This window comes from Lotus japonicus, chromosome 6 (assembly GCF_012489685.1).
Source record: "Lotus japonicus ecotype B-129 chromosome 6, LjGifu_v1.2".
Taxonomy (NCBI): Eukaryota; Viridiplantae; Streptophyta; class Magnoliopsida; order Fabales; family Fabaceae; genus Lotus; species Lotus japonicus.
The window spans coordinates 14,830,066-14,853,562 of record NC_080046.1 but is presented as its reverse complement, the minus strand read 5'-3'; the positions used below and the strand labels follow the sequence as shown (position 1 = coordinate 14,853,562).

Genomic DNA, 23,497 nt, shown 5'->3' with positions numbered 1-23,497 from the left:
TTATTTTTTATTTTAAATATTTTTAAATTAAAAGTTAGTCATAACATGACAAATTAATAAATTCTAATTAAACGTGTCAATGTATTATACTTAAATTTTATGTTTTTTAAGAGAAAAATTATTCGTGTGAAAAATTGTTCAAATTGCTCAATCTATTTATAAAATTCCAAAGATTGTCTAGTTTCATCCGAAAGTTAATTTTAGAGATAGAATAAAAATAAGTTTTACAATGATAAATCAATATCATTCTTACTTTAGAGCATAAAACCAAACCAAACGTGCTCTAAATATTTGACGTGTATTTATATTTATTAATATCACAAGAAAATTTCGCCACCCACATTTTTAATTTTACCGATATAGTAGTTAGAGAAAATTTCAATGATGAAATTAATATTAGTACGAAAATTCCTATTGTGAGGGAACGCGTTTTTGAAATATTAAATTTGTTCAGGTCCAACCTCAACCTCGTTTGTTTGTAGTAGAACATGGTTTTTTGATATCAAACTTCATTTTGCTTGTTTCACAGTACTTGCTTTCTTTCGATACTTTTGAGGACTCAGATTCATTGTGATTCATTCAACTCAATCTTTGTCGTGTTGACGTTTCCACGCAACAAGAATGATTGAGAGCTGGAAATTCAGCTGCTTCAGGGATCTTCGGTTTGGAATTCTGAGGGTTCTATCGTTGTGTTTGTTGTTTCAGAGCTTCGGTTTGTGCTGTTCTTTGAACGAAGAAGGTATGAGAATTTTTGGGTTTTCTTTAGTTTTGTTGTGGAATCATGATGTGTATGTATTCTGAGAAATGGGTTCTGTGTGCAGGTAAAGCTCTTTTGAAGTTGAAGCAGGGAATAGTGAGTGACCCTTTTGGTGCTTTGACGAATTGGATTGATGATGAAGTTGTGGTTGACGCGTGTAATTGGTTTGGAGTTGAGTGTTCAGATGGAAGAAGAGTGGTGGAATTGTAAGTTTTGTGATTTTGTGATCTGTTTTTTTATGAAACTCAGTGTATGTGATTTTCTGATCTGTTTATGATTAGTGACAGAACCAAGAAGGGAAAATGAAACTTTCCCATTTGGTTCATAATTTGAGAGATCGAAGTTTCAGTTTTTGCAAAAACTTTTGATGATGTCTTATGTTGTAGTATCTCTACAATTGAAATGTGCCTTGGTCTGGAATCAACTGATTAATTGATTTAATTCCATAGACGGTTGATACTATAATTGCAAATTTTGAAGATCCATCACTTGTTAGAAAATGTAGAGTTTTTAATCATGAGAATGTATTTTGTTGCCCAGGAATTTGAAAGATCTTTGTCTTGAAGGAAATCTGGCGCCTGAGCTCGCGAATCTTATTCACATAAAGTCCATGTAAGTAATTGTTTATTGCAGTATCTTAGTAATAAGTACATTTTCAGGTTTTTTTTATCTGTCTTATAACATTGAGATTGTGATGAATATGTTGCAGAATTTTGCGGAACAATTCTTTTCACGGGGTCATCCCTGAAGGAATTGCACACTTGAATGAATTGGAAGTTTTGGATTTGGGCTACAACAACTTCAGTGGACCTCCACCGACCGATCTTGAGACTAATATTTCGCTAACAATCCTGTATGATAGTACTCTTTCAACAGTCCAATTTCAATTTTTTAAACTTCTTTTGCCTCTATTTATCAGTTTCTTCTTATTGCAGTTTGCTGGACAACAATGATCTTCTTTGTGGTTTTTCTCCTGCAATTAATGAATTGAAGATGCTTTCTGAATCTCAAGTAGATGAAAACCAGCTAATTGGTGCAGGAAAAATGTCAGGCTGTACAAGAAGACGCATCATACGGTATGGCGTTAAGCATGTGAAATGGATCATCTCTGCTTCATTTGCTCAGTTATGTGTTATATTGTGTCCATTCTATTCCATTTTATACCATAATCTTAACTGTGTTGTCATTCTTTCTTGAAGGCATGTTGGCCTAAATGAAAAAGGTCTCCGGAACCTACTGCAAGAAGATCCTCATAATCTTCCAGCTGTTGGTCCCAATAGTCCTGCTCTGTCTCCGTCTCCATCTCCATCTCCATCTCTGTCTCCATCTCCATCTCCGTCTCCTTCACCTTCCCCATCTGCCCCAGCAACACCACCGATAGCACTGAAACCACCTTCCCCTTCTCCTCGTCGAAATGATTCTTCTCCTTCTCCCCAAACTAATAGTACCTCATCAAAGAATCATCATGTTCCTATTTTGGCTGGTTCTGCGGGTGTTGCTGCATTTCTTCTCATTTCACTCACGGGCATTTATCTCTGTAAAACAAACAAGGTAACCACCGTAAAGCCATGGGTTACAGGATTAAGTGGACAGCTTCAGAAGGCATTTGTGACAGGTAAATCAAAGGACTTATCCTTCTAAATTTTTGAAATAAATCAATGGTTGAAAACAGCTGTTATTTTATGCATGCAAACTGCTTCAGGATACTTGAGATATAAAAGAGGGAAGAGAATCCGAATTTCACCGGGTCCTTGGTCATCCAATTGATTTGGCTTGAATGATTGCACTCAATTCACTTGAGCTATATTATGGTGCTTAACATGTAAGGTTTCTTCCTTTGTACATACATGACCGATTTCTATGTTTTCAGGTGTGCCAAAGCTAAAGAGGTCAGAGCTTGAAGCAGCATGTGAAGATTTTAGTAATGTAATTGGTACTTCACCCATTGGTACAGTGTACAAAGGGACTTTATCTAGCGGTGTTGAAATAGCTGTGGCCTCTGTTGCAGTGACATCATCCAAAGATTGGCCAAATAGTTCAGAAGCCCAATTTCGGAACAAGGTACCATCACCAAAAAATAAACAAAACTATTTGTAGTTTTTTCGAGTAACGCTGCTATTGAAACTTACATATTTAAGCAACTATGGTTTCAGATAGATACATTATCCAAAGTGAACCACAAGAATTTTGTAAATCTTCTTGGATTTTGTGAAGAAGATGAGCCTTTCACCAGAGTGCTGGTTTTTGAATATGCCCCTAATGGAACACTCTTTGAGCATTTACACAGTGAGTACCCATAATTTCAGTGTTATTATTTCATGTAAATAAATGATTGAGCTCCCTTATTTATGATCCACAAAAATTTATGATCGACAACTTGTAATCTGTTTTACGAACTTAAAGGTTCTGATAAACACGGTTTTCATTACATCATTTCTGTTTATTGAAGCATGAGCTAAAATTCTATTCCCCTATAGCCATTCAGATTAGGACTAACTTCCTGTCAATCTATGTTTTGCATAGCATCACTTTGACTGTTGAATACTGGAAAACTTTGTGACACATTAGATTAATATCATATCATAGACACAAATAGACAATCAAATGGGTGAAGATGTCTTTTTAGAGATGCTTTTATCTATCTACCATGAAACCTCGTTAGGTTTTTCTAAAAGCATATCAGTACAGTTTAGAACCTGTGGATGATACTAAACATTTTTATAAAGCTCATCATCTCCCAACCTCTTTTTTTCCTTCGATAGGTTTCTGGATTAATAGCTTTGCAATTAGGATTGGAATTATGTTTGTGTGAAAAGTTGATGTTACATGCTTTCTGAGTTTCTGTTTCTTTTAGAAGCAAGAATAGTTGCTTTTAAGGACTTCTTTGCTATTCTTTTGATTTTTAAATTTGGAAACTGGCTAATGTATTTGATCTTGTTGGAAATTCCAGTAAAAGAAGCTGAGCACTTAGATTGGGGAACAAGACTCAGAGTTGCCATGGGCGTGGCTTACTGCCTGCAACATATGCACCAGTTGGACCCTCCTTTGCCCCATAGCAACCTTAATTCTTCAGCTATCCAACTCACTGATGATTATGCTGCAAAAATCTCGGATTTGAGTATTTTGAATGAAATAGTTTCAGCTAAAACAAAATCTGGTTCTAGAAAACACAGCGACATGACATTGGCAAGCAATGTTTACAGCTTTGGTGTTGTATTATTCGAAATGGTAACAGGCAAGCTCCCTTATTCAGTGGAGAATAGTGGGTCACTTAATGACTGGGCTTCACACTTTTTACATGGCGACCGGCCCCTCAAAGAAATAACGGATCCAACTCTAGTGTCTTTCCAAGAAGAACAGCTAGATCAAGTTTCTGAATTGATTCAATCTTGTGTGAATCCTGATCCAGAGCAGAGACCAACAATGAAAGAAGTTAGCTTGAGATTAAGAGAGATAACAAAAATCAGGCCTGAAGCAGCAGTTCCGAAGCTTTCTCCACTTTGGTGGGCAGAGCTTGAGATTTCTTCTTTTGATGCAAGCTGAGTTCGGTAAATGGAATTGTAAGTATGGAGTCTTTCCCATTCTCACATCCTTTTTCCATTGGTGAATGCAAAAAAAAAAAAAATAGTACTCACTACTCACCTGTAAATTGATACATCTTGTATCTATTGGAGAGTGACAAAAATACATGTACATAAGGGAGATAAAGAAAATGTTTCTTTTTGGGTGCTTTGTTTAATTATGGTTTATGGAATTACATTCATGTTTGGATCAACTTAATTTTACTCAGAATCAATTCTGACACATAGAAACTACTCACAGAAGCTTCTTCCCATACTTGATTGTAGATGGATTTTCAAACATGTTATAACAAAATTGTGTAGTCAATTAGTTAATTTCATTTGTTCAGTTCAGGATATTTTCAATTTATTATATTTTTTTACTAATAATACTACTCTTAAACCCCCTCCCCCTCCCTTCTCCAGATGTGTCATGTTTTCTTTCATTACAATAATTCAATAAGCATAGTTGTACATTGATTAGCACTTGAGGACCTTTCATAATTTCACTTGATCTTCTTGGAAGCTCTATATGTGACAAAAGAAAAATGTTAAGATTGTGTGGTGGGAAAGTTGAGGTTTAATAATATTTGATGGATAAGGTCAAAGTCTTCTATGAGGGCTTGTTATTTTTCAAGTATTATTAGCAAATGACAACTACAAAGTGCTGAGCTGTAGCCTGCTTAATACAATGGACGGCAGAAAATGTCCGTGGCAACTGCATGACGGAGTCCGAATCAAATGATTTTTGGTAAACAAGTGATTAATTAAAATTATGACTAGAAATTTTCGTTGAAGTTTGGTGGGTGTGTCCATCACATGACACAAACGGCAATTGCTTTTGCTATACGACAGTTTCTAATTGAAGATGACATGTTTGACCACCCAACCTCTTGCATTCTGTACATCATCATAGAATATCAAAATGTTAGATGTATTTTTTGATAAGGAAATTGATGGCAATATCATTGTCTAACAAAAAAAATTAGCTTAGAAATAAGGATGGTTCCACCTATATAAGGTTTATTTTGACCATATTTATAGTTAATGTGAGATTTTTTACACACTCGTTTTCTCAAGGGATGTTTCAAAAAACATATTTACAAGAGGCTCTGATATACCAACTTTGAATTTCAGTTACATTTAACTCTATCGTAAAAGCTAGTTTGTGGATAATTGATTTAGCTTATATAAGGATTATTTTGATCATATCTTTGGTTAAAGTTTCACGTTGACTAGTGTTTAGTGATATGGCTAAATAAGATCTTATATATAAAGGATAGTGGACTCGGCAAGACCCCTCATCATAATAGGGGTCCCGTCCATCACGGCCAAAGGGTGTGTGAGTGGATGGATGTAAGGGACATTGGGCAGGAGTGTTATAAGGCCTAGGCGATCTAATTAGTTTGTTTCTTAGGTTTTTTATGTACCCGTATAAAATGGAATACACTTGTACCTTGAAAAATGACTTTTTGACATTTATTACATAGGCGTCTAGGTTATTACAAGATCCTACCTCCGCTAGGATTTTGGGCCTATGTCACTATTGTTTGTATGCCGGGATAATTGGCACTATCTATGGGGATCGATAAAAGGGTTCTCAGATCACATGTTTGAGAGTGTGTTTTCTTGAGTTTTGGGGTGTATTATCTTCTCACATATAAATAGTTTTCCAAATTCTAAACACACAAAAAAATAGACACACACATACACTTTCAGATTTACAAATTTATGAGAATCGTTATTTGGTTCTCTATAGTGTATTCATTGATAGAGTTTCCATTTTATTCAATTAGGATTGAAAATTCTTTCTGATGTATTTCCCAATCCATGGTAGGGTTTGGTTAGTAATTTGTAAAAATCAATTTGTGTGATTTCTTGGGTTTCTCATTCAAGAGTGTCTTGAAGGTGAGCTCGTTATGGATGTTGTAATATAGTGGAAGAAACATCCATTGAAAAGTGAGGACTATGTGTAACCTTCTAGTGGATTTAAGGTGAAGCGGTATAAATGACAGTGTGATATTTCTAATCTCTATCTATTTGTTTTCAGTTTTGCATTTATTTCATCAAGATTCATCTATTAAGAATTACTTTCGTTATTTATATTATAATCATGGTTTGATTTATTCATAATTGTTGGGAAACAATAGAGCTAAAGAAAAATCAAAACACAATCACAACACAAGAAAAATCAAAACACCATTATTGTGTGAAAATTATTACAACATATAGACTTCTATCACTTTCACCCAATGCCCCTGTACAACTACACTCTCACAAAGCAAATATTTAAACTAAGTCAGATATAAGTTTAAAGTGCTACTGACTGGTACATCTAAAAACAAAGAACTTAGGTCTAATATATAGCTTTGGTCTCCCCCTTGCTTCACCACACTAAACAATGTGAGACTTCTGCAATAACTAATTTTTAACCTCCTTCTTTATTTTAGAAATTTGGCAACGTGGGACTTGACAATCAACCCCAACAATAATTGCATGTTTGGTGTGATGAATTTTTATTTGAATTTAAAGGTTTTTATATCATTGAATAGAGCATGAAAAGTCAAGATAACAACCATATTATAAAATAAGATTCTATCTAAAATGTCTTTTACGACATTATTTAGGAAATGGTAAGAGTATCAGTTTGAATTGGGATACTTGGAAGATAGTGAATAGATTTATAAGAAAAGAAAAAACCATATCACTCAAGGAAAAAGTATATGGTTGCGATGGCTCACAAAGGAATTATTCTCTATTGGATTCGGATGATGAGAACCTAACCTTGATAGTGAAGAAGTTTAGAAATTTCTAAGGAGAAATAACTCTAAAAATCTATTTCAATTCAAGATCTTCACCAAGAAGAATCAAGATCGAACCTCAAACAAAACTTCAGTTTATTTAAATGTCAAAAGTCAGGATAAATTAAGATTCATTGCCTTTCTCTATGAAAGACGGATGATTTTAAGAGTAAGAAGGAGAATAATGGTAGGACTGCTTACATTGTATGGGAGGAGAATGGAATGGAATCTACCTCTAACTTTGACAATAACAAGGAAATGGACAAGATATGTTTGATGGTCAGTGATAAACATATGTTTTGTAGGATTTTCCTATGGTTTTCTTATCATATATTGTGCCTAATTGTTTCAGTACCATTACAAAACTCGCGATTTTCATGAAAAAATTGCAATAGATTGGAGACTGTTTTTATCACCTATATGAGAAGGTTGTTCTCATTCTCATAGCTTATTTCACTATATATTATAATATCTAATCATATATCTCAGAAATCATATAAGATAGATATTCCACAATAAAATTTCTTTTACTTTATACTAATTTCTACTGGTGAAACATATGCCACGATGCTAACTTGTTTACTACCGATTTCAAAACAAAACAAAAAATGAAGGTGATTGAAATTGTTATTCCCCCTTCAGAAATGTATTGCAATACATAATAAAACAAAAAATGATTGGCCTATCCATAAGCAAGCTTAGCTTGTTAAGAAGTGCAATGGCTCCTCTGCTCCAATTCTCTCTACTCTGCCATGTTTTGTAAATGGTCCTGTAAAGTAGTATAGTATCAAAATATATATATAATATTACAAAGATTTTGAATAAATTACTAAGTTATCTGATGTTCAAGTCTGAAGCTTCTATCAAGCAATAATGTTGTATAACAATCCTAAGATTTTAAGTACCCTCAAAGAATAACTTCGGGTTCATGATTATATCAAACAAGATGCTTTTTTGTCACGTGAAAACAAATTTCAAAACAACATATATGGTTATTTTTAAACAACATTAATATGGTACATGTGATTTAGTATAAACATTACACAATACAATGGTAGATTTGGAAGTATGAACCCAAAATTTAGATGTAAATTAATAAGTGCGGATATAAATTAAATTTCCAAAATATTTTCTAAACTTTTTCGTTTCATACTACCAAAGTTAATTTTGACAATAGCAAACTTGGGATAGGTAAAATACTAGTTAATTACACAAGTTTTGATATGGAAGAAGATTAAATACCTACTTGGTTTATAAGTTTGTTGAGGCCTTTCCATTCTTTATAATTTGGTGGATTGATTTAGATTTGTCTGCTTCATCCATTTCTCTTAGCACATCATCTTCAATTTTCTGTGCCTGCCATTTAGAAGGGTCCTCCACAAAATTATCATTGAAAATCATCCTCGAAACCCAGTCTTTCCAGTTTGTTTTCTTATATTTGTCCTCCTCAAATGATCCTGCTGCTATAGCTGATAAACATAAACAACCTTGTCTTGACCAGGACGGAAAGCACGTGCAATAGCCTGCTTTGTTTTGGACGGATTCCACTCTGAATCCATGAAAATCACCCGAGAAGCCGCTGTCAGACTAATACCTATGAACATTATGTTTATTTAGTATTTTAATTGAGAAGATATGTAAAAGTTATGGGTTACTACACTATAAATGGAAAACCAATTCACGTAATATGTGGGGAAAAATAACGGAATTTCTCATTTTTTATATAAATTACCTTCCGCACAAGCGTTGATTGAAGCTAGGAGCACCTTTGAGGCTCCACGACGATCCTCAAACTTATCTATTACTTTCCCACGCTCAAACAACTCTTGTTCTCCATGAAGTGTCAAGATCTCTATTCCCAATTTCCACTTGAAGTACCTCTCAAACAACTCTAGAAGCAGCCACATTGGTGAAAGGTTATGACAAAAGATAAGAACCTTCTCCTTCATCTTGACCACACGGAAGACAAGGCTCATAACAAATTTCACCTTTGACCCTATTTTCATATCAATCTTGCATTTCTCTAGCTGCTTCAATTGGCTTGAAGTGAAAAACTTTTTGGCACATTTGGTTGTTGAGATCAACCATGGATGTATTGACACAAGGGTAATCAAAAACCCTACCTCAAGAGGGTACCCACCGCTCTGGTTCATTTTCTTCTGCAGTGTCTGCAAGATCTCACTTTGCTTCTTAGTGTTATTCATCAGCAAGGTGTAAATTTGTAGACCAGGTAGTAAACTATCTGTATTTGTGTTATCATAAACATCAATGAAACCACTTGTTATGTTCTTCAGCATATTTAGACCCAGCATCTTCTCCTCAACGTTTTCATTACATGCATCGATTTTCATCGCAATTTTATCCATGAAGAATTTCCTAGCCCACGACTCGACTAAATGAGGAGCCTTTTTTTCTGCTTCACTCTTCACATATTTTGGGTCTAACTCTTGCAGCACTTCATGAACAAACCTTGGCCTTTCCAAACAAAGTGTGTTAAAATACTCACCAAAATTATTCTGAAACAATGTTCCAGAGAGGAGTATTCTCAGTTCTGTCTTCACTTTCATTAATCCTTTCCTCAAATTTGATTTTGTACTTCTCGGATTGTGCCCTTCATCCAGCATGAGAATCTCAGGGATTTCCCTCAATGCTTTAGCCATATACCTTCTATGTTCATACTTTGAGCCCTCATTTATTAATGATAAAAAGGAAGTGTAACCCATGACTAAAACACTAGTGTGTGCATGCCACTTTTTAATCTTTTCCAAGCAATCCAAAGTGTGCTTGGCATCCCCATTTAGGTTTGGAAGTCCAGGTAGAGCTAATGATGTTTCACTGAAACTTCTTTGGCTTCTGCGACTATGAATCAGATACACTGGCATTGGAAACTTCCACTTGATAAACTCTTGGTACCAAGTGTAAAGTGTGGTTTTTGGAGCAAGGATTAAGGGTTTCTTGTTTGGGAATACCTTCAAATAGCTAACAAGAAATGCTATTGTGAGGAATGTTTTTCCAGCTCCAGGAGCATGAGATATAACACAACCTCCATTGTTTTCAGATTGTGCTTCCATAAGTGCTGGTTTCATGGACCCTGCAATGTTTCCCCAAAGAAACTCAAAAGCTTTCTTTTGGTGGGGGAGCATTTTTTCTCTAAGTTCAGGAATGAATCCCCAAACGTTTTCATCACCCTTTGGCTCCTCATAAACATTTTGTTGATCATTAGAATTTGGTTCATCATCAGCCTTTGAATTTGGTTCTTCATCATTGAATTTCCTATCCTTGTGTCGTCGTGATCGTCGCTCTGCCTGCCAATATGAACAAGGTTTCTTAGATGCAGATTGGTTGGATATACTTCTTATATTAATTAATAAATAAGCACTTATAAGGTAACCGAATCTCCAAACACTTGCTCTTAGAGTGGCACTTGTATCTACTATAAGCTCTTTTTTGAATTCATTTTATCAAATTTTGAAAATAATCTTATGAGTAAATTGTTATTATTTAGTAAGTATTTATTGCCCCAAAAATTTGGTTTTTTTTTTTGCGTAAATGCACCCAAAGTATCTATCAAAATCAAGTGAATATATTAATAATTGGAGATAGATTTTAGACAGAGTGTTAAAGAAAACATATGAGGTTCTGCTAAAGTTTTGATTTTCACTTACAAAGGATGGCATGATATATCTTATCTCCTCTTTCACAAAGCCACATCTATGGCAATAGATTCCAAGTTGCTCGTCCAATCTATAATCGTGCTCACAAGTTCTGGTAGTCTCTTCCTTAGTTGGAGCACTCGAATCCTGGTTTAATAAATTGAAAAAGAATTAAGTTTGTTTACACTCTCAAATAAGTGTAAATGGAGTGGAGAGAAGAAAGAACGTAAGAGATTGATGTGTGATGTGGTTGCAAGATAAATGTTGAAAATGCAGTGAGAGTGTGAACGAATCTTTAACAACAAAAGGAGGAATAAATTGACACACCTCTACCTCTGTTTGTTCTTGAAGAAAACTCTCTATCATTGCATCATCCATTTCTTTCCATAACATTTCGATTTCAGAAACCTCTTCCTCCACTTCCTCCTCTCTTTGAGTTTTGTTGGTTTCCTTGTCTTTTCCAAAGTTGATTGCTTCATTCCATTGTTCATTAATAGGAACCTCTTTCGTTGCTGGTAATTTATCCATCTCTTTAAAGTAAGAGTCTATCATTTTCTTGTATGCATCTGCATCTAAGGCACTGCGTCTCGAAGCTCGTTCTTCATCATCATCATCATAACCGTCATCATGATCATCATCACAATCATGATCATCATCATGATGATAATAATAATGATAACCATCATCATCATCATCAACATCATCATCATCATCATCACCATTTATGTCTCTTAAAAAATTTGAACTTCGTCGCCTCTTCCCTTTAGCTTCTCTTTTAGAACTAAGCCTCTTCCGTTTGGGTGCGAGAACTACCATCATATGATCTGAATTAGACAAGTCATTCCTCTGATACTTCTTATGGCTTCTAAGATTACATCATGAAGAGGTTTCGCCAACCACTATTGCATTGCCACCAGGCTGAAATTCTACATCATTTTTATGCAATGTAGGGACATTGTTGTGGTTGTCAAGTACAAAACAGAGGGGCGTGTAATGCCACCATTGAGTTTGAAGTTCCCAACTCTTAAGTTCAAATTAGAATTACTGGTATAAGTTTCCATGATTTGGTAGAGAATCTTGTTTTACACTGATCTCGCACAGAAGGACATGTTCTTCAAGAGTGACACAGTAGCTAGCCATGAAATGTCACGGACGAACTTTCCTAAGGATAACCTTGTTGGTGGTTTGTCGATGCAGTCTTCTGACGAGTCCCAACGGAATAATTGATCTTCAAGGCTTTTACATCCAAGCCTTTGAAGGATGGAAATTTGATTTAACCCAACTACTTGAACATCCTTACACAGAGTCTTTTTGTGTGAACCAAGGGAACCTTGATTTGTGTAAAAGCTTACAAGATACTCACACAAACATTCAGGGTTGTGGGGCTTTCTCTCATTGGATTTTATTTTGCATCAAACCACACCTACAATTAAAAAGTTTATACTTTATCAGATTTGATGTTCCACAAACTAATATTTTTGTCACTTGCAGAAAGTGAATCCCTCTATTCATCTAGTCATGATATCTGAACCGGACGGTTAAAATTAATTGGCTCATTATTCATCATGTCAAACTGTAGACATGTATATAATTTAACCTGTACGATCCGGATCGGATGACTCTCATTCGATGACTGTGTGAATGTAGGGATTCTTGAATGCATGGAACTCATTTCCCAAAAACTAAAACTCTAACTTAATTTAAAGGAGATAATTAATACATGAGATAAGAAGAAAAGATATCAAGAAAAGAAAAAATGACCATCTAATAAAATACATTCAAACACCAATAGTCTCAACTTACTGGATTAGAATTTGATTCATTTGGATCATCACTACTTTTAAAGGCTGATAGAACACACACATCAATCCCACATCGTAAGAAGGATGTGCAATCAGATAAAGTAGCTTTCCTTGACCTTATTCGCATGTCTGCAAAAGTAGCTATCTTTGACCTTGTTCGCATGTCTGCAAAGCCTTTCTCTATAGCCATCTCTTGATTATCCATAAAATGTAAGGTCACCCTTCCCGATTCAATTTTAATGAGCTCCACGGGTTTCCATGAGCCACACACAAAATCCTCAAATGTTGTTCAGAGTAAAGAATTTGAGGAAGTTAATATGTTTTAAAAACTAGTGCAAGTGTGTTTATGGCAAAAACAGTAGTACACACACTAGAAACTAAATATTTAATTATAGTCAATATAGTATGTCGTGTTATGAAGAAAATCTTTTCAATTTCATAAAATTGATTTTGTAATCTATAGGTATTTAATTTTCATATAATTTTTTCATTTTCATTTGTCTTGCATGCATAGTGCTGGATTAACAAAAAGAAGAGGAAAAACTTACGGTAAGCATTGAATGGGTGCTTCCATTGATCCAAATTTGTTTTTCTAGGCGCCATTGAATTTGACACTAACACATAACAAGAGTCCAGTTGATCTTGTATGATGTTAATCTGCATTAGGTGATCAAAGAAACAAATATAAGTACGCAAATTGAAGGGAGAGAAATGAGAGGTATGATGAATAATGTGAAGAGAAAGTGAGATGTGACATGGAAGATAAATTGAGTTTAAAATCTCAAAACCCTTATCAAATAAGTAAGACAAATCTCCCAAAATAATTTATGGCTTAATTACAACTTTGGTCCCCGACGTTTACCAATGCCACGATTTTGGTCCCCTACCTAATTTAATTACATGGATGGTCCCCGACGTTGTAGGTCGTGTGCAACGTTAGTCCTACCGTTTATTTCTTAATGGAGGAGGCTTACGTAGACGTCTAGTTGGAGAGAAAAAGGAGATCTAAGGAGAGAGGGAAGCACGTGAGTATCACGTGAACTCACGTGAACCTTATATGAACTCATTATACCCAAATCTGAAACCCTAGGGATCTAAATCGCGTTACCTTCTTCGTTCCAGGGAGGTCAGGGGTTTGGGTATAATTGGTTCAGATAAGGGTCACGTGATACTCACGTGCTTCCCTCTCTCCTCATACCTCTTTTCTCTCTCCAACAGGACGTCCACGTAAACCTCCTCCATTAAGAAATAAATGGTAGGACTAACGTTGCACACGACCTACAACGTCGGGGACCATTCATGTAATTAAATTAGGTGGGGGACCAAAATCGTGGCATTGGTAAACGTCGGGGACCAAAGTTGCAATTAAGCCATAATTTATTTAGGTTCTTAATACTTTTAGAATGAAAATGATTGCCTTTTGAAAACAAGTCTTCAGAGCGAACCCAAATGTTATGTCTTTTTTCTAAATCCATAACAAGTAAAAAGTTTTCAAAATTTTGACCAGTAGAGGCCGATCAATTGAATGATCAAGGAAACAACATAAATTCACATTTCAAATGAAGAGTTTAGGAAAACAAAGTCGGCGACAATCTTTACCTCAAAATCGCAACTCAAACTCAGTGCTAGATCTCAAGAAGTAGCAAACAATATTGTTGTATCAAAGGAATGACAGAAAATGAGAGCGGAAAAAATTGGAGAAACCAATGATGTTTGAACCAAAGGCTTGTGTGCAAGAAAGAATAAATGGTCTTATAAAAGCCTCAAATTTATGGTGCATTCATGAGTGGGAGTATGATCATTGAAAACCTTCATGGATAAAACGTAGGAAATAAATGAGAACCTCAAATTTCAACGCTAATTAATAAGTCATTACTAACACATTTAATATGAATAGTAAATGCATGTCACTCTAAGAAATTATCTTAATAAACTTTAATCATAAACAATATTATCATTAATATTAGCAATCTTTCAATTTCATTTTTTAAATATTAAATATTTTATTTTATAGTTATTTAAAATTATTATTTCCTCATCAATATAATTTTGTTTTTGAAAAAAAAACTTTAATACTCAATCAATGCATTTAAAATTTATTATAAGAAGTAATATAAATTATTAAAAACTATATTATTAAAGTAGAGTTCTGTTGACCAATACTATCATATTCAATATTAAATAATAATATTGAATAATAATTTTAAGAAAACCTTTTTTTATTTTACGATTTTTTGTGTGTTTAATATCATAATTATTAACTATTTGGAAAACATATATAGATAATAAATATATATGTGATAAAAAATTAATTTTATTTTTAATAATTAACATTTTACAGGTTTGAATTTTTAATAATTATTTTTTAACTAATTTTATTATTTAATAACTTCATTATTAATTATATAATATTAAATAATTTTAAATTTGTTTTGAATACTTAAACTCACTAAATTATTAGCCAATATAGAAACTAAATGGTTCAATATTGATAGATTATTTTCAATTTTTAATAAGTTTATTATTTATTATTAAAATTTTGGTAAAATATTTTGGACTAAGAATAAAATTTTGGTAGTTTATTTTGGATTTTCAAGAGATGTGAAGAATGTGGTTTTTGTACCCCAAGTAGTATAATTTTGTTTGGAAATTACAGGTTTGGATTTTCAAGAGATGTGAAGAAGGTTTGTACCCAAGATAAAAATTGTTATATTCATTCTAAAAGTAATCTAAATAGCTTTTTCAACTCTTACACAGAAGATGAGTTTTGTTCCGAATTTCTGATTTTCATTGTCCTTAATATTGGCAATTTTGCACTCTCTTCAAGTAATCTTTTTTTTTTTTTGAAATATCAAACTGATTTGATTAGAAAACGGTCAAAGACCAGGTTACAGAGATCCAATATATAACACATTGTGTTATCCTCAAAAGCTTTTAGCTACCTGACTGGAAATGCAAGCTAAGCATTCCACCATCAACTACCCGTAGTCTAAGTACAAAAAGGAAAGTAGCCTCATAAACTTCACGGCTTACAATAGACCAAAGACGGTGATGGACTCTGAGGGCCACACTAGTTAATCCTAAGCAAAGCCATAAGTAGATCATAATCCATCAATCCTCATGCTTTAGTTTAGAACCGGCGGTAAATCACTGCCATAGCATCCAAAACCATGCCTTTGTCTTCATTTCAGCTGTATAAATTCCCAATATCCCCATCTTTTTGAGAATTAGCTACTGCCCGAGCCCATTTCACATGCTTCTACAACCTCCCCGGATTTTCACTAGTCCCTAAGAATATCCACAGAGGTGAAATTCTCTCACAGCCTTTGTTAGCTCGGAAGTCAGCCAACCCATTTCCCTCCCTAAGAATATGTTTAACACCCAAGCAATTTACCTCTTCCATCCACGTGTCTATTTGATTTAGCTCATTTGCTAATTTCCATGGCCTTCTATTCTTAGAGCTTGTCCATCTAACTGCCGTTGTAGAGTCACTTTCAATGATAATATTTCGTAGTAAATATTGATGACAGAACCTGAAACCATGTAGTATAGCTTTTATTTTTGCTTCATAAGCCCAACCCCATCCAGTATTTAAAGCAAAGAAGCCCAGAATTTTCCTATTAGCATCACGAATGACGCCCCCCACTCCGCATGGCCCTGGATTACCTTTAGAAGCACCATCAACATTACATTTCAGCAGTCCAATATCAGGTGGAGACCAAGATACCATACGCGGCACTGATTGTTTACAAGGAAATTTGATACTTGCCATGTTCCTAGAAATCTGCTCCAACTCGTAGGGGCAGCCTTTCCACGCGTTTTAATCCACCACGAGAGTCTGATTTGATGCAAGTTCTAGATTTCCATCATATCCATTGCCTTCCCTCTGAATATTATTCCATTTCTGCCTAACCATATCGACCAAATCAGTGAATAAGGGATGAGGCTCCATATTAGTTTATCCATTGAATGGGCATAGTGGTCCCATTCTTCCACTAGCTGCAGTAATGATGTCGGGCATGACCATGAAAGGCCCTCTTTAAGTATAATATTGTTCCATAATGCATTAACCTTAGTGCACCACAAAAAGAGATGGTTGTTGGACTCTTCACTGATATTGCATAAACATCAAAGACCAGAATCTTCCAATAGTACTCCTCTCCTTCTTAAATTAGCTTTTGTAGCTAATTTGTTATGGCAAGCTTGCCATAGTAGTAAGCTGGCCTTTGGGGGGAGAGTATTTCTTATCTGCTTTGGAATTATCCATGTTCCCTCATCCTGGAGTTGTTCTTCCACCCACCCACAAATTCCTTTGCAAGAGTAAAAGCCATTGTTGCTGCCACACCAAATCAGATAGTCTTCAGACTTTACAGCAGGTGTGATGGAGGTAATCAGATTCATAAATTATGCTTGTAATGCCAATTCCCAACCGAAAAAGGCACGTCTAAATGGCACATCCCAATCCCATTTACCCCTGGCAAACAATCCTGCCTCCGAGATCAGAATCGTCTTGTTATTGCACATAGCAAATAATATAGGGAATTGCATGCTCAATGGTTTAGCTATGGCCCACGCATCCTGCCAGAATCGAATACAATCCCCTTTGCCAACGCCACAAAGTAATTGGTCCTTAAAGCCCAATGATAGCAAGGTGTCTTCTTTTAGGACAGCAATGATATCACGCACTATCACTGAGAAAGGACCACCTTCTTCCATAACTGAATGCATCAATAGTATCTTACTATCCCATTTGTACTTGCCTGCAATGATTCTTCTCCAAAAGCTTTTCTGTTCAGTTCCATATCGCCATGCATATTTGATCAATAGGGCCTTGTTTTTTCATGATAAGTGTCCTAGCCCTAGACCTCCTTGAGCCTTCGATTTGCATACAAGGTCCCAAGGTATCCATGAGATCTTCTTTCCCCACTCTTCCTTTCCCCACAAAAAAGCCTTGAATTCCTTTTCTACCTGTTTAATGATGCCAGTAGGTGCCTTAAAGATGCTCATCCAGTACACCAGAATTGAGTTAAGCGCAACCTTTAGTAGTATCAATCTGCCACTTAAGGAAATAAACTTGGAATTATATGACCTCCCCTTTGTTATGAGTTTCACTAGCATCGGTTCCCAAAAAGCAAGGCTACGTGGATTTCCCCCCAAGGTAGCACCTAGATAGGTCATAGGTAGCTTCCCTACTGCCCACCCATATAATTGTGCAACTCTTTCCACCCCTCTATTTCCATGTTGCAGCCGATTAACTCTGATTTGGCCATGTTTAATTTTAGCCCTGAAGCGAATAGGAATGAGAAAAGAGTATGGCATAACAGCTCTAACTGCCTATCATCATGTTCACAAAACATCAGCGTGTCATCCGCGAACTGAAGGTGATTCAGAGGTTCCGCATTTCCCATTTTAACTCCACTGAAAAGAGGGCTTCCATTTCCCCCAATAATTGATTTAACATACATGAGAGGCCATTCACACACAGATTAAATAGGAGAGGGGAGATCGGATCACCTTGTCGCAATCCGCGTTCAATATCAAAAAAAAAATCAATAGGTGTACCATTCACAAGGACAGCAAGAGACGCCGTAGATATGCAACTCTTGATCCACCACCTCCATTTTTCCCCAAAATTCATCTCTTGCATAAGATCAAGGAGGAAATTCCACTCAACAGTATCGTAGGCTTTTGCAAAGTCTAATTTGAGCAAGAATCCCCCTCCGTTCCTCCTTTGAAGAGCATCCACCACCTCAGAAGCTATGAGAATGCAGTCCGTAATTTGTCGGCCAGAAGTGAAAGCAAATTGGTTATCAGATATGATTCCAGGCATAATCTTTTGTAGCCTCTTAGCCAGCACCTTTGATACTAATTTGTACACACTACCAATTAGACTTATAGGTCGGAAATCCACCACCTCCTGCAGACAAGGAACCTTTGGAATCAAGGATATGAACCCCGCATTTAAGCCTCGAACTAGATTCCCATTCATGTGAAATTCCTCAAAAATCTGATAATGTCTTCCTTAATGAGATGCCAAAAATGCTTGAAGAAAGTGAAATTGAACCCATCGGGTCCAGGTGCTTTGTCCCCATCAAAATTCTTGATCGCTTCCCATATTTCAGCTTCAGTGAAAGGACTTTCTAATTCATCCTTCTCCTTCATGGACAATTTTACCAGATTGGGGCACTTAAGTTTGGGTCTTTGAACATGGTCACTCGTAAAAAAGGAGTGAAAGTGATTCCTGATGGCATCTTTAATCAGACTTGGGTTCTCAATCACTTGATCATTCACCTGAATTCTAGAGATATGATTCTTTGAGTCTGATTTTGCTAACAAAGTGGAAAAAGGAAGTGTTTCTGTCACCTTCCTTCAACCATGTCACACGGGATTTCTGCCTCCATTTCACCTCCTCAGACTTGTACCCTTCCCAAAGACCATTAAGGACTTGGCATCTCTTAGTTTTCAATTCCTCCGAATGGCCATCCACTTCCAACCGTTCCATTACCACTTGCAACTTAGATTCAAGCTCCTTGATTCTATCTTCCCCTTCGGGTGCTTGAGTGCCCTCTCCACCCTTTGATTTTACTATTTAACTCTTTAAATTTTTGCTATAGAACATAACCGGACCATCCTTGGACAGCAGAAATGTTCCACCATTCATGGACCAATCTTTCAAACTCCTTGTCTAGGAGCCAGTTGTTGTAGAATAGGAATGGTTTAGGACCCTCTGCATACTGCCCTAGAGATAATGATACCACTCTATGATCGGAGAGTCCCCAATTCTCTGCACGCAGCGCCATTTCCCCTAAGCATTCCCACGCCTCTTCGTTAACCAACCACCTGTCAATCCTACTCCACACACCCCCGTTTCTCCCGCCGTACCAAGTGAAATTAGAGTTGTGGAGAGGAGAGTCAATGAGGTTCCTCTCCACCAAAAAATTTGCAAACGCAGTTTCAGTTCCTCCTAATCTTCTATTCCTGTCTTCAGCATTAAGTGTTGCATTAAAGTCCCCTCCTAACACAACACTGCAATTCCACGAGCCCAAAATCAACCCCAATTCAGTGAAGAAACGAGCTCTATCCCCCTCCAAATTTGGCCCATAAATGTTCCCTATCAAACAGTCATTGTTCTGGTGAATTCTGAAGTGAATGAGCAGGTATCTATCACCTTTAATCACTTGCAGCACATTCATAACTGATGCCTTCCACATTGTTAATAACCCTCCTGCCGCACCCACCGCCGGAATCCACTCACACTCCAAATTCAGAGCTCTTGCAAAAGTTTTTGCTATTTTCTCCTTTTGATCATCAAGCTTTGTCTCTTGAATCAGAACAAGCTCTGGATGTGCTTTCTTCACCAGCTTCTTGACAGCTTTCCTCTTCTCAGCCCTGCCTAATCCGCGAGCGTTCCAGGTTATCCAGAGTCTCTCCATTGGCCTGTTGCTCGCTAGCCAGAAAAGCTTTCAATTCACCTTCTAGAGTTTCAATTGCAGCAGAGTCTGTGCCTTCATACTCCGGACCAAGAACCTTGCCAAGCATCCATACCTTTTGTGCTCTAGTCTAATATCTCCCCCGTGGAGCTTGGCCTCGTCTCGGCAACACCCGTTGGATCAGTCACTATTCCCTTAGGTTTTCTTCCCCTCCTCTTGGAGTTGGCCGGAGGCGTGTTGATATCTCCCTGGGAATAAGAACCTGAGATCGGAGTTTTTAGCTTTCTAGGTCTACCATGTCCTCTCTTAGGAGCAGAAACAGGGATAGAACCTAAGCTATCAGTGTTTGGTGAGTCGCATTGATGCCCATCTCGAGTGATGTTAACATTCTCGGACACCTCTTGAAAATCCAACGTGGGTTGGGGTGGCAACATAGGTCCAATGAACAAGGGTGGGCCAACAAGGGCATGGCCCAATTCAAGAGAGGCCCTTTCGGCTAGCGCAACCCTCCACCTAGCTTCGCACCTTCGTTATGTAATGTTGTTCTCACCTATTTTTTTTTAATTTAAAAAAAAAAGCCAACCAACAGGTTGGTGATTTAAAAAAACGAAAAAGTAAAAAACGCCAACATAGTTGGCGATTGTTAGAAAAAACAAAAAAATAAGGAAAACGCCAACATGGCTGGCGATTTATTTAAAAAATGAAAAAAAAAAGTAAAACCCCAAAGCTATTGGCGATTCTTTAAAAAAATAAAAAAAGAATCGCCATTGACAGTGACAATTTATACTAAATTGGTAAATAAATAAAAAAGTACCCCAAGCATGTAATTTCCAAACAAAATTATAGGTACAAAAGCCGAAGAAGGTCACGTGATATGTTATAAGAATTAATCTAAGCCTTTAAATTTTAATAAAATCAATAATCTAAGATTTGGAGTCAGTTTTTAAACTTACTCCCGGAGTCAATAAATTCCTCCTCAAAATATAAATATATGATTTGATCATTTTATTGAGAGTTTTGATTTTTATTCATTTCTTTAATATCATTTTCACTCACTTTTTTTTCCTTTCTTTTTTTCTTATCCAATCACCAGTAAAATCTCATTTCTTCATTTATCTCTTATGTGAAGGTGAGATTGTGGTGTGAGTTGTTTTATAAATGTCAATGACTAATGTGATCCTAATATTTTTTTAACCACATGTATTATCTTATTCAAGGGTGTGACGAATGTTAAATGTCTTCTTAATAATGCGGTTCTTAAGAATTGAACTCTCAATTTTAGAGATTCAAACAACCAATGTTAACCATTGTCACTAACACTTAACTATTAGTTAACTAAAAATATACGTTATCATCTTATCATTAATTAATCTTATTATTCTCGATGAAAGTGTCATTAATCTTATTATATATTATTGTTATTCAGAGTAAAAATATTGTAACACAATCAGGACCGACCCAACACAAAATGAGGCATAAAGCAAATTTTAAAATGGGTTTTTTTATCCTCCTCTTGCTATGCAGCCTTTGGTGCCGCCTCGCGTAGGGGCACAAGCAGCCTTTTGGAGTCACCCAGCGCTAGGTATCTTCAAGATTAACTTTGATGCAGCAATGCACAGGTCAGGGGAAGCTGGAGTGGGTCTAATTGCTCGCAACGCTCATGGCGAAGTCCTGGAAACCGCGTGTTTTTACATTGGCCTTGCAACGTCCCCTTTGGTGGCGGAGGCCCTGGCTATGCGGTGGGCTTTGGGTATGGCTAGAGATCTTGGCTTCCGAAGGGTTGCTTTCGAGACGGATTGTTTGGTGCTGTTTGAAGCTTGGAAACGTTCTGGAGGGTGCTCCATTTAAGATTCTATTATTGTTGATTGTCGTTTTTTACTTGCGAACTTTGATGTTTTTGATTTCTCTTATGTCCGTCGTGACGGTAACCGAGCGGCGGACGCTCTAGCTAGTTTATCTTTTGAGTTGCATGACTATGTGTGGATTGAGGAGGTTCCTCAACAGTTAATTTGCATTGTCCAAGCTGATGTAATGGCCTCTAGGCCCTTCATTTCTTGTTAATTGAATGAAGTTGGTTTCAAAAACAAAAAAAAGGGTTTTTACCTAAAAAAAATTTAGTAAAAAACAATTCAGGGGAAAACATTTTGGGGCTTTTTTATTTAGTAAAAATAGTTTTTTAAGGGAGCCTAAAACCGTTGCTTGTGTGGCTTTACTCTTAGACCAACTCTCAAGCCTAGGTATAAATTAAAAAAATAAACGTACTGAACGAACATAATCAATTTATCACTTGTAGTTGTTGACAGAAGTAGTATAATCTGCTGAATGATATGCATCTCTATAAACCAATAAAAATTCTCTTATATTTTTTGAAACTACCAATACAATTCTTTACTTAGCGAGAAAAAAATTAAGCAGCATTAAAAGTATATGGAGGCAAGTTTTCAATTCAATTCACATATCTTTCTCACTATATACTATTTCCGAAATAAAAAAGTGACAACTTCAACAAGTGTCACCCCCTCATTTTATGTCTTTCTTCATAAGTTTTCTATCTCATACTATAATTAGTAGGTAGATGATATCATATTTATATTTTCTAATTTTTAGTAATTTAAATATTAAATGATTTCATATTTTCAAAAATAATTAATCTATTAATATTGCATTTAATAATTATTAATGACATTAGAATAATTAACAAAAGTCAATTGTGACTTTTTCGAAAATAACTACTCTATTAATTTGACATTTAATTATTTTAAATGACATTAGAATAATTAATAAAAGTCAACTGTGACTTTTCTACCATTAAGATGTATGGTTACAATTTTTTTTTATAATTATGATTATATTTTATATAACAAAGTAAAAAAATTGAATGTAATATATTACGTTCAACATGATATTAAATAGTTTTAAAGGATTGATTTGCAAATTAACTAAAAAAATTGTATTTTATGTTTTCGTATATACATCTAGAAGATTAAAGTGATTTTGGTATATCGATTCAAAGTATAACAAATTAGAAATAAAAAAAAAGAATTATAATGTAACTAGGATAAAAAAAACTTAAATCAGTGATATACGTATTTAAAAAATAAAAATGAGAGAGGAAATATGAGAAAGTCTGATATATGCCAAAAAAATACTCGTATTTCATCCGTGCATGGCGCGGGATCAATACTAGTTAAGAAAAATTAAGATTCTTATGGGGCATTTCCCCCCAATTAAGTCCTATGTGCGTCCAGGACCCTAAATCATTCTCCCCTTGGCCCTTATGTAAAGTTTTATCATCTACACACACAAAGCCCCCTGATAAGTGCCAATTTTACGTAGTTTTCCATTGTTATTAAGGCACTTGTCTATGTGATTTATGGAAATTATCTTGCAAATTGACTCTCTTTTGATTACTCTCTTTTGATTAGAATGTGTTTAAATGGAGATCCAATCTCAATTGTTGTTGTAGGGACATGAATCTAGTGAAGAGATGAAGA

At 35.6% G+C, this 23,497-nt stretch overlaps 2 protein-coding genes and 1 pseudogene across 2 annotated transcripts; 2 read left to right on the top strand and 1 right to left on the bottom strand.

Moving 5' to 3' along the window:
- Positions 1 to 419: 419 nt before the first annotated feature.
- On the top strand, positions 420 to 4,532 carry LOC130722984 (probable inactive receptor-like protein kinase At3g56050). Its single transcript, XM_057573891.1, has 9 exons — positions 420 to 739; positions 822 to 963; positions 1,298 to 1,369; positions 1,467 to 1,610; positions 1,693 to 1,833; positions 1,957 to 2,372; positions 2,628 to 2,818; positions 2,911 to 3,043; positions 3,708 to 4,532. Exons 1-9 carry the CDS (start codon positions 622 to 624, stop codon positions 4,298 to 4,300), a joined length of 1,950 nt encoding a protein of 649 aa, XP_057429874.1. The 5' UTR covers positions 420 to 621; the 3' UTR covers positions 4,301 to 4,532.
- A 3,761-nt stretch (positions 4,533 to 8,293) lies between these two features.
- Positions 8,294 to 16,345, bottom strand: LOC130724969 (SNF2 domain-containing protein CLASSY 1-like; annotated as a pseudogene).
- Positions 16,255 to 22,043, top strand: LOC130722638 (uncharacterized). The gene is made up of 2 exons (XM_057573443.1): positions 16,255 to 16,960; positions 21,528 to 22,043. Exons 1-2 carry the CDS (start codon positions 16,955 to 16,957, stop codon positions 21,849 to 21,851), a joined length of 330 nt encoding a protein of 109 aa, XP_057429426.1. The 5' UTR covers positions 16,255 to 16,954; the 3' UTR covers positions 21,852 to 22,043.
- The last annotated feature ends 1,454 nt before the right edge of the window (positions 22,044 to 23,497 follow it).

Bases quoted from the DNA above. Each gene is read 5' to 3' on its own strand.
- LOC130722984 (XM_057573891.1), top strand. From the start codon at position 622: ATGATTGAGAGCTGGAAATTCAGCTGCTTCAGGGATCTTCGGTTTGGA. The intron at 964-1,297 runs GTAAGTTTTGTG...TTTGTTGCCCAG, and splicing joins GGAAGAAGAGTGGTGGAATT to GAATTTGAAAGATCTTTGTC. The intron at 2,819-2,910 runs GTACCATCACCA...CTATGGTTTCAG, and splicing joins AAGCCCAATTTCGGAACAAG to ATAGATACATTATCCAAAGT.